The sequence below is a fragment of the Mchenga conophoros genome, linkage group LG7 (genome assembly GCF_057382185.1).
Source record: "Mchenga conophoros isolate Kocher_MC1m ecotype Shallow Benthic linkage group LG7, M_conophoros_male_GT1.1, whole genome shotgun sequence".
Taxonomy (NCBI): domain Eukaryota; kingdom Metazoa; phylum Chordata; class Actinopteri; order Cichliformes; family Cichlidae; genus Mchenga; species Mchenga conophoros.
The window spans coordinates 33869889-33884189 of NC_140532.1; the positions used below are offsets into that span (position 1 = coordinate 33869889).

The 14301-nt window shown below is 41.8% G+C and overlaps 1 protein-coding gene across 2 annotated transcripts in view; it reads right to left on the minus strand.

Annotated features, from left to right (window-relative positions):
- Window positions 1-14301, minus strand: part of LOC146570516 (ephrin-A5b-like) — an 86311-nt gene that overhangs the window by 5050 nt on the left and 66960 nt on the right. Inside the window, exons 2-4 of one of the 2 annotated variants that reach the window (XM_085278995.1) lie at window positions 12391-12683; window positions 1997-2062; window positions 1780-1860 (exon numbers count right to left, since the gene is read on the minus strand). In XM_085278995.1, coding sequence (XP_085135121.1) covers window positions 1780-1860; window positions 1997-2062; window positions 12391-12683 — 440 coding nt within the window. The remainder of the gene's footprint in view (window positions 1-1779; window positions 1861-1996; window positions 2063-12390; window positions 12684-14301) is intronic. The other variant, XM_085278996.1, reaches the window with a different exon arrangement.

Genomic DNA, 14301 nt, shown 5'->3' on the forward strand with positions numbered 1-14301 from the left:
CCAGATTTTTTTTTTACCTGATTTTTGTTTCTAAGAAAAATGAGAGCCACATATGAGGATATTCGTTTAAAATTTCAATAAAATTTCGTAAGTGGATATCAGGTAGACCTTCCTTGTAGAGCAAAATTGAGTATTTTGGTCTAAATAACCCAAAATGGGATGTCCACATATGTGGACGCCAGGTCCTAGGAGGTTAATACAGTTTCATTTATATATGGCCCAGCCACCTCAAAGCACTTTATATTGTAAGGCAGAGACCCTACAATAGCACATAAAACATCAACAATCAAGCACCTTTAAGCAAGTGCTTGGTGACAGTGGGAAGGAAAAACTCCCTTTTAACAGGAAGAGCCCTCCAGTAGAACCAGACTCAGGGAGGGGGGCCTGCAGCGACTGGTTGGAAGGTGTATTTGACCCACTAATGAATCGTTAGCAGACCAGCCGTGTGTGGTTAAATTGCTGTCCTGCAGAAGTTACGTTTCTATTTATGAAGAATTTTCTGAATTTCTGTTTCATATCTATGAGGTTCTGGTTGGACTGAATATAGTTTTCTGGTTAATACAAATTGCGATTATTGCTAATTTTAATCTCCAACAGATTGCCTGTAACTTGACCCAATTCAACCACAAATTGGTAGCAGATTGAGTCTGTCTTTTACAGTCAATGAGATTGCGAGTTCATTGCTAATGGTGGCAATAATTTTGGCCATGGTCTCCAACCACTGTTTTCCCTTTTGTGACAGAAATATCTTAAAAGGCAACAAATGATTCAGAAAGAGCTTTACAAATGTTTTATATAGAGATGGAGCCCAAGAAAGTCCCACCAGCAACAGAGAAGGAAAGAGTCATGGTTTTCGACTGCCTTTTTTTTTAGCTTAGAGGCCTCCTTGTCATGTCTAACTGCTATCAAAAGTCAACTGATAAATGCCTAAAAGCTGCAGTTTGGTGGGATGCACTAGAAACACGTTGAAGAACAAAGAACTGAGCTTTTCTAAACTAATGAACAAAACAACGAGCCTTGCATGTGACAAAAGTGGATCCCAGGCATAAGACAAGCGGCACTAAAAGATTAAATTAAGCTTAAAGCAAATTTTGACAATATTTAACCTGTATGCAGTGAGTAATGTTGCTATATTTACAAATGCCTTAACTAACTAGCCTGCTAACACACAGCTAACTAAGCTTTTTATTGCCTTATTCGAAATGCTGGGTGCTAAAACAATGTCCTGTCATAGAAGATGGCTAAAAACATCAGATTTTGCTAGTTCCTTGTTATGGGTGCAATTTTTTAGAGTTACGCCTTGCACCTAATACCTTAACTCTATTCAAAGCTCCATCTAAAAAAATCTATCCATTTGCCCTATGTCCAAGTTTTTTTTCTTTCATGTCTATGTCACCTGATACTGCAGCCACCAAAGACTCCAGGAAGTCACGACACCTAGTCAAGACACGACACCTACATTTAACTGAATTAAAAGGAGCCGCCATTTTTTTCTGCTAATCATAGCTAACCTACTTCATCCTCCAGCTTTGTATTTAAGTGACACACTGGGAAATAGCGATGCAAATCCAAGTCTCGGTATATCATGATTACCTGAATGCCAGTCAATCAACTAAATTTTTGTCGATCATTTTATTGACTAACGTCATCCAAACCTCTGACTCGATGGTTAATCTGTCCATCACCACGTGTTCAGAATAATCTTTATCTATCCCACATGATTCCGTCACCATCACACACTGACAAACATCATGAACTGTACAGTATATTCCCACCAACCTCCAGGTTCTAGGGAGTTGTGACTATTATCATCAAAATTGACTCCTTCTTCCACGGTCCCAGAGTTTTTCACACAATTGTCTAAGAGAAACAAAGAGGAGAGAGGAGATGTGTAGATTAGACGAGTTGAACGTCACACGCGCGCAGTCCGATCACACGCTGGCACACATAAAGAATGGAAAACCAGGCAGAGCAGACACAACAATCTGGGACTCACTCTGAGGCCTGACGAAGACTTTGAGTCGAAGGCAGCTCCTTCTTCCTCTGTCGTCAGAGATGGAGGCTGTGGACACATCACATGGAGTTAAGAAACAAAGGCACTTCAAACATGCCAGCTTCAGTTTCAGATATCGAAATACCTTCTTTGATCTAATCTACTGCTGCGTGATCAGGGGAAATGTCATTCTGAATTAAAATGTCAGTTAAAATGTCACTATTATTACCACACTTGAACTTCTTAATTTGACAAAAGATACCTTTATACTTTGCAATAAAACAGCTTTGAGAGCACGAGTATCAGCGCTGCACCCTATCAGGCTTCATTCTAACACGCAACCCAAACACCAGCCACTCAGATGTGCCGGTGCTAAAGAGAGCTTTGCAGTTTACAGACATGTGTCTGGAAGTTGGGGGCAGAGTCAAAACTATTTGAAACAACTGGCAATGTGGGCTATACTTGTTCACGTTTGCGCTGTTGTTGAGTCTTTAACTCGCCACCTGCAGCATAGAAGATAAAAGTCAAAACACAAAGAGCTTTGTAGTGCTGTGAAACCAAGCATGAAAAATAAAAAATCTCCAGCCATTGTTTGTGCTTCTCATCCATGTCTTTGATGGTTTATCTTTGTGCATTCCCCTTTCTGTTTAGCAACCAATCTGCACATGACCTATGTGCAGTTTTGTCGCTGTCGTCTCCCTAGCCTCTATAATGGTTACAATCCCCATAATTATTGTTTCTGTATAACCAATGTGCTACACAGACAGACACCTATATCAGGCCACACATCCAAATTAAGTAATTGCATTTAACAGTAGACAACTCCAGCTTGATTATAGCATGCTTTAAAATGTTTTGGTGGTGTCTTTAGCTAAAGCCTTTGTGGAAACTGGCCAAGTATGACATGCATATTTTTAATAATGATTCTAAAAGGGATCCAACGATGGTAAATGGGCGCTTTTAGAAGCAATCATACCTCTTGTATCCCTCTTGCAAATCCAGCACCAGCATTGCAACGCAAAAACTGCTGGGTCCAAATTTAGACCTACTGACATTAGTGGCAACGGAAAGGACTACCAGGATTGGCAGATGCAGCACACAAAGACATACAACTTAAGCTTGTAATGCTGCACAATAATGGGTTCTCAAAGCTAGAAAGGTTCTGCACCAACAAAGCAACTGCACTGCAGGAAAAGAGTTCTTTGTTACCTGAATCTGTGGAACCAAATCTAACCATCCTATTGCAAAATTATAGGGACTGGAGTTCTTTAAACCACTGAGATGGGTAACGATGGATGTGTGATGTGATGGAAACTGTTTACTTTGCTCTTAGTATCGAACTGTATTTAGCTGACATCGAATGTCTGGTCATAACTGTGATCACCCTTTAAAAAAAACTGGATACTTCTTGTATTGCTGTTTGTGTTTGATATTCAAGGAGTTTGGCTTTAAAAAAAGGACGTTTTACCAGTTTTGAAGCTTTGATATTTTCAGCCTAGTCATATCAGCGAAATACTTTATTTGTAGTCGGACCTTCTGCATTTGCATTCTTCAATAACTCCGAATCACCCAAGTCCCAGATGAAGTTGCTCAAACTGCCTAATTATCTGATAATGAACCCTATTGTAGGGAAAATTATTAACAGGTAACCGTGGTGTTTGCAGTATTCCTGATGTATTACCTAAAAAAGCCAGACCATTTCTATGACATGCTCCACAGCCATGACCAGTGGAGGCACAGAGAGCTCTCTAGACAGCAGAAAGGTAAAAAAAAAATTGCATAGCTACATTACAAGATTGCTTTTCTGTTCCAAATCCACTCGACGTTATCTATTCGCATTCACTTTGCGGCCTCTTAGCTCTCTAAATCTACCTTCATTCATAAACATCAGCGGAGCAGTAGAAACGAACAATCTGACAAGGTCGATTGTTTCTCCATCAGAGGTATTCCACTCTTATCTCCCTTTAAATTCGGTCTGAAGAGCTTTATCTCGGTGTCTGAACTTCCCTCTCATCCTGATGTAAAAGCATTTCTGCTCTATATTTTATGTCAATGTCACCCTCGTATTTCCAAGTCTAATTTGGCCAGGGGCAGTCATTTCTGCAGATGTGTGGCACGCTGTTATGCTCACCTTCGAAATCTCATTTCCTTTGGTTCCTGATTGTGAAAGGCAAAGATTAGAATTTGTGTGTGTGCCTGCGTGTGTTTCTGGGGTTGGGCATGTTTGCTGTGATTGTTTTCCCGAGCTAACAAAACTAATTAGTTTTCAAGTAGTACCGGGGTCCGAGCAGCTAATAGAGCGCTGAGGGTGTCACCAGCTGTGACGAATGGTTTGCACTTTTCTCAATAATATATTTTGCTTTTCTTTTTCTTGCCTTCTTATCTTAGTCCCACAATATTTTTTCCTCTCTTTCTCTAGCTTCGCCTCACATGTCTTGATACAGCGACCTCTGCCATTTCCTGCTGCCTGTCAAGTGTCTGAAACTGCTCTTGATCTGACCGTTCAAACACACACACGCCCTAGATGACTTGATAAGCATGCATGTGCGCATGTATGTATGTTGTGGTTCCTGTATGTACATCTGTGCAAAGAGGTCTCCACAATTTGTCCACGGACACTTGGCTACCCCGTCACGCAGACCCTCCATGTGATAGATTCTAGCCCAGCGGTAAATTCCTGATAAAAGTAAACCATGTCGGTATTTCCAGTTGCAGATGACCTGGGGCGTCATATTTCAAAAAGGCATTTTATCAGATGCTGCGCGGCTGTGAGAGGAGATAAAAATCATCTTTAAACTTTACCATGAGAGAAATATTGGAAGTGAAGCAGCAGAGGGAGGAAATGAATGACAGAAACCTTGCCAATCACGCTGCTTCTGTCTGTGTCCGCGGGTATTGAGTAACTTACCTCACAGCCCAACGGTGGCTGGAACAGAACTTGAGTGAACTGAACTCGACTGGCCAGACTGACTCTTTATGTCGCTCATGCTCCTTATGTCTAGCTTTCCTTGGCTTTTGTTATCTCACTCTAACTTTGCTCAATGGCTATAAAAAGTTTATTTCTGCATACTTGCACGGAACGTCTGGAAGGACACAGACAAAAACAATTGTCCCAACTTTCCATCCGAGACATTCTTTTAATCTTATCGGATTCGAGCTGCAACTAAGATAAGAATCATTTTAGCCTTTAAAATAACTTCTTGATTATTTTTCCATTAAATTATTACTTCTTTTTTTTTACAAAACATTTGAAAAAAGTTGAAATGAAAACCTAAAAGTTATACGTATACTGTACTGCCAATGACTTATTAAAGTACTGAAACACAATTTAAACCCACTTGCAGGAATGTCTTAAAGACATAAAGACCTGGATGGCCGCTAACTTTCTGCTTCTTAATTCAGATAAAACTGAGGTTATTGTACTCGGCCCTGAAAATCTTAGAAATATGGTATCTAATCAGATTCTTACTCTGGATGGCATTACCTTGGCCTCCAGTAACGCTGTGAGGAACCTTGGAGTCATTTTTGACCAGGACATGTCCTTCAACGCACATATTAAACAAATATGTAAGACTGCTTTCTTCCATTTGCGCAACATCTCTAAAATTAGAAATATCCTGTCTCAGAGTGACGCTGAAAAACTAGTTCATGCATTTATTACTTCCAGGCTGGACTACTGTAATTCATTATTATCAAGATGTCCAAAAAACTCACTGAAAAGCCTTCAGCTAATCCAAAATGCTGCAGCAAGAGTCCTGACAGGGACTAGAAAGAGAGAGCATATTTCTCCTGTTTTGGCTTCCCTTCATTGGCTTCCTGTTAAATCCAGAATTGAATTCAAAATCCTGCTCCTCACATACAAGGTCTTAAATAATCAGGCCCCATCTTATCTTAATGACCTTGTAGTACCATATCACCCTATTAGAGCGCTCCGCTCTCGCTCTGCAGGCCTACTTGTTGTTCCTAGAGTATTTAAAAGTAGAATGGGAGGCAGAGCCTTCAGTTTTCAGGCCCCTCTTCTGTGGAACCAGCTTCCAGTTTGGATTCGGGAGACAGACACTATCTCTACTTTTAAGATTAGGCTTAAAACTTTCCTTTTTTCTAAAGCATATAGTTAGGGCTGGACCAGGTGACCCTGAATCCTCCCTTTGTTATGCTGCAATAGATGTAGGCTGCCAGGGGATTCCCATGATGCATTGAGTTTTTCCTTTCCAGTCACCTTTCTCACTCACTATGTATTAATAGACCTCTCTGCATTGAATCATATCTGTTATTAACCTCTGTCTCTCTTCCACAGCATGTCTTTATCCTGTCTTCCTTCTCTCACCCCAACCGGTCGCAGCAGATGGCCGCCCCTCCCTGAGCCTGGTTCTGCCGGAGGTTTCTTCCTGTTAAAAGGGAGTTTTTCCTTCCCACTGTCGCCAAAGTGCTTGCTCATAGGGGGTCATATGATTGTTGGGTTTTTCTCTGTATCTATGAAGCGCCTTGAGGCGACTTTTGTTGTGATTTGGCGCTATATAAATAAAATTGAATTGAATTGAATTGATCTGCAGACACTGCAGTCATCCTGTGACAAACAAGCAGTTTTTATAACTTTCATCAAAAACCTGTAAATTTCAGCCCATCCTCCCACCCATGCCCCTTTTTTTAAAAAGATTCTGTTATGTCAAAGGTAAGTATAAGGTGTTCTCTGGTGATTGTGATGCAACAGGCTTAGGCAATAGTTGGGCCTTAGTGACACAGACCTAGAGACTGCTCAGTGACCCACTCTCAACCTCCAGTCACTAGTGGAAAATATTGGCAAGTGATTACAGGAAGCTCCCACTTGTCGCTATGTAATCAGTTGCAAACAGTGTGTGGCAAAGTAAAAACTGTGCCTTCTTAAACAAACACATTTTAAGAGGCGTGCCTTTTACTGTGAAGCCAAACAGTCTCCGCTTCTGGTTTGTATCACATTTTTTACAGTTTGACTACCACTTACTGAATAGTTGGTTTGTTGGTTTGCGAGTTTTTGCAGCCGAGTTGGCGTCTTCAATGCAAACCACAGGCAACCGTCGCAATCTGCTATTAACCGAAGCAAATCCCAAGAAGATTTTCGGCACCTCTTTGAGACCAATTTGAGAAAGCAGCGGGAAGCAAGCTACAGAAATATCTAACCAACCAAGTGTGGAATACACAATGTTCATGAAACTTAAGCTAAACAACAGAACTGGTCCGTTAGTGAAGCCTTAGCCCAGATTATACTTCATGGACATGGACAGCTGAAGACCCGAGTAATCATTCCTGTTATATCTCCTTGACCTCCGATTGTGTGGTTGTGTGGATGAAAAAACAGTCAGGCATGGGTACTGTCAGATGACAAAATTTACATCACTGGAACCCGAGCAGAACCTAACGGACTCGCAGACGCGGAAAGTATAATTCCTGCTTCAGACAAGCCTACACAGACGCTCACTGAACCTAAAAAATGGGATTTAGTACCTAAACCTACCCGTGAACAAAAGCAAAAAAGGTGAAAAATGCAAAACACAAAGTTTACAAGTGGTTTCCTTACTGACACACTTGTGATTTACTCCACTGTCATCCTTCAACCTTGTGGACTTTGTAGCTTTTAGAGGAGGACTGTTATCTCTCAGCATCCAGTATTGCTGCAGGCTGTGCCTTAATGCACAGCCAAAGAAAACCCTCTGTGACAGCAGAGGTATGTGATAGAACTACAGTAACTGACACCCTGGGTTGAGACAGGCTTGGAAATAATTTCTCATCAATTTAAAATTTGTAAACCTCATTGCTACTCTTTGCTATTAAAACTATTCAGTTGAAAGTGAAAGTTTCCTACTTTCCATGTGAGCACCAGCCAGATCAGTCAGACAATCAGCAGTGGGCATACACAAAAAGGAAGTGGAAGGGAAAAAAAAGAATAGCCTCCGGAGGGATAAACAAAGCTGCTCTTATTTACCTTTGGCAGGTGACCATGGCGTACGCCTCAAAATGCACTCTGTGGTGTCATATATCAGTAGATCCTGTTATGCATTGGTTTTTTTTTGTGTCCTTTAGATAACTTGTTATTCCTTTGATCTCTTTTTTTTCTAATGTACAGTTGCAAAACTGTTTAAGAATCTTTTCTTTTCTTGTATTTCTTACTCCCTGGCATTAGGTCACAATGTTACTGTCTCATCGCATTCTCTCACCCTCCTCCTCTCCTGCCTTGCCACCATCGCTTCACAGATTCCACCACACACATGCAATTACCCGACCGTCTCTGCTCCTTTCTCTTGTGTCTACCACTGAGGTCACAGTCTGGGTTTTCTTTCCTCAAGCAACACAGCCGTGCTTCCCCATGACTGTAACTCCAGCTCTGCCTGCAACTCTAGACCCCAGCTATAGTCAGGTCATCTGACGACGAGACAACGGTAAACCTCCCGGTCACGCGCTTAGACACGCTTTGCACATTCAGTCATGTACTGTGTGGACTGAATCAATGCAATCGCATAGTCCAAACCTGCAGCACATATTCCATATCTCTAAACAGACTGGGATGGCGTGTAAGGCTGGGCTTCAGTGTGACTCTGAGGTAAATTAAACAAATCCTGAAATAAATACTCTGGGAAGAGATGTTGTTCTTGTGGTTTATCTTGGGGAACAAAGCCCTTTGTTTTTGCGTTAGCAGCGAGGAGCTAAAGGAGAACTGTTGGGGTCCTGTGCTGCCGAGGTTCACGTCATTATCAATGTAGATCTGCGCTGGCTGTACGGAGCGGGACTCGGGCGTTTGAAGCAGGAGGGCTTTACAGGGAGACAGTCATCTCTCTCACGCGGGGAGAGCCAGACTCTCAACTGTCTCCTCTGAAAATTGGATTTCTATCCCCTGAGATTAGGATCAGGCTTCCCTTGCTCCACTGTGGCTCTATTAGAAAAACATGCCGCCCTCTGAGGCCAGGAGAAGCTTGCAGCAAAAACCTCGTCATCATACTGGTGACCTTTGACCTTCTAGGACTAGCCATAGTACTGATCTCACACCAGGATGGCTTTCCCCTAAGAGTCTGTCTGTCTGTCTGCCTGAAGGGTTGGTCCACATGCAGCTGCAGGTGTCATCCATTTGACATGCACCCCCCCCCCCTTTGCCAAGCCTAAGGCGAGTGACAATCACTGCAGAGGAGGACAAAGGAGTATCTGTCTTCACTGAGACGAGCAAGCATGAACACTCCTCTCAATATGTCATTTACATGCCCACACAACAGCTTCTCAAACCACATGTATAACACCGGTATTAACTATCAACTATTGTTAGGCTTTGCCGGTGCAGGATAATGTCAACATGCAATATGACACTGATATCAGCAGCTGATAAAACAGTGTTTAATGTAACGCAGCCAGGATTTCGGAATCTGGAGAAGAAAACCCGGATCCATCTGGAAAAATATGGGTTTCTTGTATAAACAGAAATATTTTTTTTTGTCATTGGTATAAATTTCAGGATTTCACGGCTCATTTGAAACTTAACAAACACAAACGATCGCTTAAAAACGTCAAATGTACATGTCTGTAGACATACCAAAAAAAAGATATTTGTTTACCGTGCTTAAAGTTTTGTTGGTGTGCTGGTTAAAGTCAAGCTAATGTTAACCATTACACTGTATAGAAACTTAAATCTCCTTTCTGCTAATATTTTTCTTTTTTTTTTGTGGTAAATACAAACACAAAAATACTTTTGTCCATCAATAGTTGCACAAACATTTAGTTACAGAGAAAAGCACTTTATTAAACAGACTGCACCCTACTTCCCCAGCACTCAACAGGAAATATTACTGGTCTCTAAGCATTTAGATGCTAAAGGGAGAGGTAAGTAACCATGCTTGGTGGAGACCAAAATAAGAGCAACAATTCACATTTACCCACTTGCACACATTCATCCAGTGCTTCCTTTATGCTAAGGTGCCCTGTCTAACATTCACACGCACACTCTGGTTGATGCACTCAAGGCTCAGTATCTCGCCCAAGGATCCTGCAAAACATAGACTGGAAGTGTCAGGGATTAATCCACCGACCTTTCAACCTGTAGGTGACCCGCTCTACCACCTGAGCCACAACTGCTCCAAAAAAAGAGAATGATTATTAGAAAAACATAAAGAGTTAATGGAAAGAGTTAATTCAATTTTCAATTCAATTTTATTTATATAGCGCCAAATCACAACAAAAGTCGCCTCAAGGCGCTTCATAGATACAGAGAAAAACCCAACAATCATATGACCCCTTATGAGCAAGCACTTTGGCGACAGTGGGAAGGAAAAACTCCCTTTTAACAGGAAGAAACCTCCGGCAGAACCAGGCTCAGGGAGGGGCGGAAGGGAGGAAGACAGGATAAAAGACATGCTGTGGAAATAAAAGACATGCTGTGGAAGTTAAAAGCTCACTTTGGAGGCAATGGTATTTTGAAGCTTCCAGCACAGCCAAGGGTCTTCCAGGACAAGGCTTCCCTTTCAGTCACACTGGTTAATATATATGAATACATATAAGTTAAAATGATGAAAAGCTAAATCATTGTCAAGTGATGGCCTGTATTTTTTTCCTTAGCTCTATGCATCGCCAAGCTAAAGCCTGCTCAAATCTGATGGGAATCAAGGTGGACTATTAAACACAACCAGAGAACTTCCAGTACCAAAAATCTTGTCGCTTGCCTAATGCTTCTGTGTACTCACACGCAAATATCTCCTGACATTGATTCTTTCCACATCATCTGAGACTTGCCATTCATCATCACTAAACTTGACAGTCCATCCATCCACCCACCAGATTTCAAATAATGAAATATTTAAAGAGATGGACACAAAATAAACATACAGCTGCAATTCATTATACACGGTCTGAGATTTACATGTTTCCATGTTGCAGAAGTACCTCTGCAACCAGCATTTTCCCTGACTACAGACACATGAGATGTTCTGCCTGTAGGGCATTGGTATTCTCCTGGAGGTGTCTGTCATTTGTCATTTAATCCTGTGGTCAGACCCTGTGTTCTCAGAGGAAAAAGAAAAGAAACAAGTATCTGATTGATGAGTCATGAATCTGAGTCAGCAAGATAAAGTCCATATGGCTTTGTGCAGTTTCGGGCATATGGACTGTCTCTCTGCCTTTCTTCTCTCTCTTTCGATGATCAATCATCATCAATCTGCAGAAAACCTTGGCTTCTGTCAGTTCAGTGCCAACTCAACAAATGCAGCAGAATTAAGCAATCTATAACTTTTCTTATCCACATCTGAGGAACTGCAACAACATCAACAATTCTTTGGCAGCACTATAAATACAACGCAATCTCCCTAAACAATAAAGAGAATGGAGTCAAACAGACTAGCCAATTGACACAGAGATCCAACAGAAACATCCAGTGACGGGTAATATATCACAATACAAAATACTGCAATGAAAATACAGAATGAGATCCGGTAGAACTCGCAGGACGGCAGTCTTGATGATATTAAGATCCCAGATGCTAGCACGGGGAAACATCCATGGAAGGAAAGGAATGTTCAAAGTTAGTACCTTCGAAAATCTCTGGTGTCACCTTTGATCTGGCTGTGTCGTTAAAGTTTCCGAAATATTTTCTTACAATAAAAGTGGAAATTATTGTTTGACGGGTTAAATCAGTGACCTCAGTCTGGAGGCAAGGCTGCCAAGCTGCACTAGCACTGTGGGGGAAGTATGGGAAATAAGCTTTCTACATATTCTCTATTATCTTATTATCTTTGTTGTGATGCCAAAGCAGTCTTTCCACTTACTCTTCCACTCCTTATTAATGTCAGTACCAGTGAGGGTCTTTCCCGACCACAAGTGTCAGCTAAATACCTCAAATCTACCATCGAGCGCTCTGTGTCTCATTTAGTCCATGTCTTCTGGCCCTGCAGGGCACTGACTTCACTTATGAAAACATGACTTCCCAGCTGCTTGTTTTCCCCGAGTCTTCTCACGAGGAGGAGAAAACTGAGCTCAGCCAGTCAGCAACAAACGGCACCTCGAGCGAGACCTCAACAGTAGAGATACTTTGTTCCCTCTGGCTTGTGTTTTGGTTTGGCCCTGGTTCCAAGGACTTGCAAAACAATATTTGAACACTGATGTCTTTTTTGCAAAATTCCAAGATAACTTTCATACTGGTCTACAGATGTGTTTCATACTTGGAGCTTCTTATTGTGGTGACGTGTGCACATAGTATACCTGTACCACTGAGTTAGCAGCAATACCAAAATAATAACTTCTTGGTTTGTAGAAAATTACTGAAATTAAGAGCTTTGAATTTCTATAATGTGGACTAATTTGATGCATAAAAAATGAGAAAAAAAAAGAAATCGGATCAAGCATTTAATTCTAACTGCAATGCTAGCAATATCCAAAAGGCAGATACTCACAGATATAATAATACTCTCTGCCAGGGCGAAACTCAAAGCCTAAGGAGAAGGGCGTAAAGAGCTGGAATTTCTCTGAGAACTTGAGCGGTCCGTTTGGCGACAGAGGCCTGTTGCACTCCCAACGCTTGAAGCCCTTGGAGTTGTGGTCGCATGAGCTGTAGCCGTCGTAGTTCACCATGTAGAGGACGTAGCGCTCTGCTCGATCATCAGCAACTGGGCCGATGTAGTGCGGACAGTAGATGTCAAGGTAGTCATTGATGCAGACGTCGATGTGGTAGTCACCCCGGTAGAATCTGGAAGGAACAGAAGAAACATAACCGCCATGAGTGTTAAAAGACAGACATAGCTGCAGGGTCTGAAAAGCGAAGCCAGTACGGAAGGGCTTTGAAACCTGCATTCTTGTTAATGGGCACCTTGGGGCAATACAGCTGGTGGTGGTGGTGGGGGGAAATAAGGCTTCCTGTCCTATAGAAATCCATGGGAAAAAGACCCTCAGCCTCAACCTCTCAACACTTTCCTGATGAGTTAATGGGCTCAGTCACTCATTTTGGGTCATGAATAAAGTCCATTCTGTACATTTTGGTCATTCTAAGAGCAAGAAAGAAGGACTGTCCACGATATGCACACTGGCTATCGACTTGTGGTTGAAAAGTCATTACTCAGTAAGTATGCGGTTTCACAATCAGATCCAACACTCCCTTGACATGTTTCAAAACACCAAGATGACTATAGTGAAAACATCTCGTTTCTTCATAATAGGATGTTACTAATCAGTTGGTGACATTACTGTAACTGCTGTCTGTGGTTTAATGTGGGAGCCTTTATTCAGGCAGGTAAAGCGTCAGTTTTATTTTTTCACCTGCAACAATATTTATAAACCCCACTGGGATTTTTACCAGGCCCAAACCTTCAAGGTTAAGTCCCTGATTCCATAATAAAGAAAAAAAGCCAACTGTGCAAATGTTATCTGAGGAATATTTTAGTGTCAAATCCTGAACCACATTTGGCATACATGACTGAAAAAAAAGCAAGACTTTTTGGAATATTTGTCTTTATAATCAAGAGTGAGGGCAGGTTTTATGTTGCAGCAATAATGCCACCATACTTGGTTTATTATTGGCTGTAATGATTGTTCTGCACATTTACATGAAGAGATGATTCCCCTGGCAACATCATACAAAGTGTGACTACTGGTCTTGACCTTTCAAATCATGTATTTGCCTAATGAAGATACACTGAGCATGCATGCTCTCTGCAGCTGCCTGGTTTGTGCTGTTCTTCACATTTAACATTCAGATCCCCTGAAGCAGTGCTTTGCTAAAGGGTACACCAGGAGCAGCTGTTTAAGTGTGCAGGAAGTTATTTATTGATTTGTTTGGGGAGTCTCTACCCATCATGTTCACCAATGATGCGTTTCCCTAAAGAGTTGTGAATAAAGCAATACCTGATGACAAGTGGTGAAAAGTTGGGCAACTCAACAAGGCCACAGCTGAAGAAAAAGTGCTCAGGCTGGACCGTCAAAAAGATGCACGCAGGCTCTGGTTTTGTTTACATGATCTCATCATGTCAGCCTTAATCATCCCCAGCATCTTGTGAGATTCAACTGAGTTCGTCCGCAAGGCACCCGCCTGAGCAGAAAGCTCTCCTGACACATGCTAGTCACTCCTAAGCCATATATCAATGTTAGTACTCAGCAGCAATGACTTATGCTGGAGCTGAAATTAAAGTCCCCTAGCATTACAGGACTAATCCCCCTGGTTAGCATGTGCCTTTTGCAGCGCTAAGAGGATCCCTGCGTAGAATACGATTTTCATTAGCTCCAATATGACAGCATGATGTAGGAGCCCCTTGTGGAATCTGTGAGTCTGAGAAAACGAGGCCTGTTCTCAAGCCTCGCCTTGAAACAGCCCC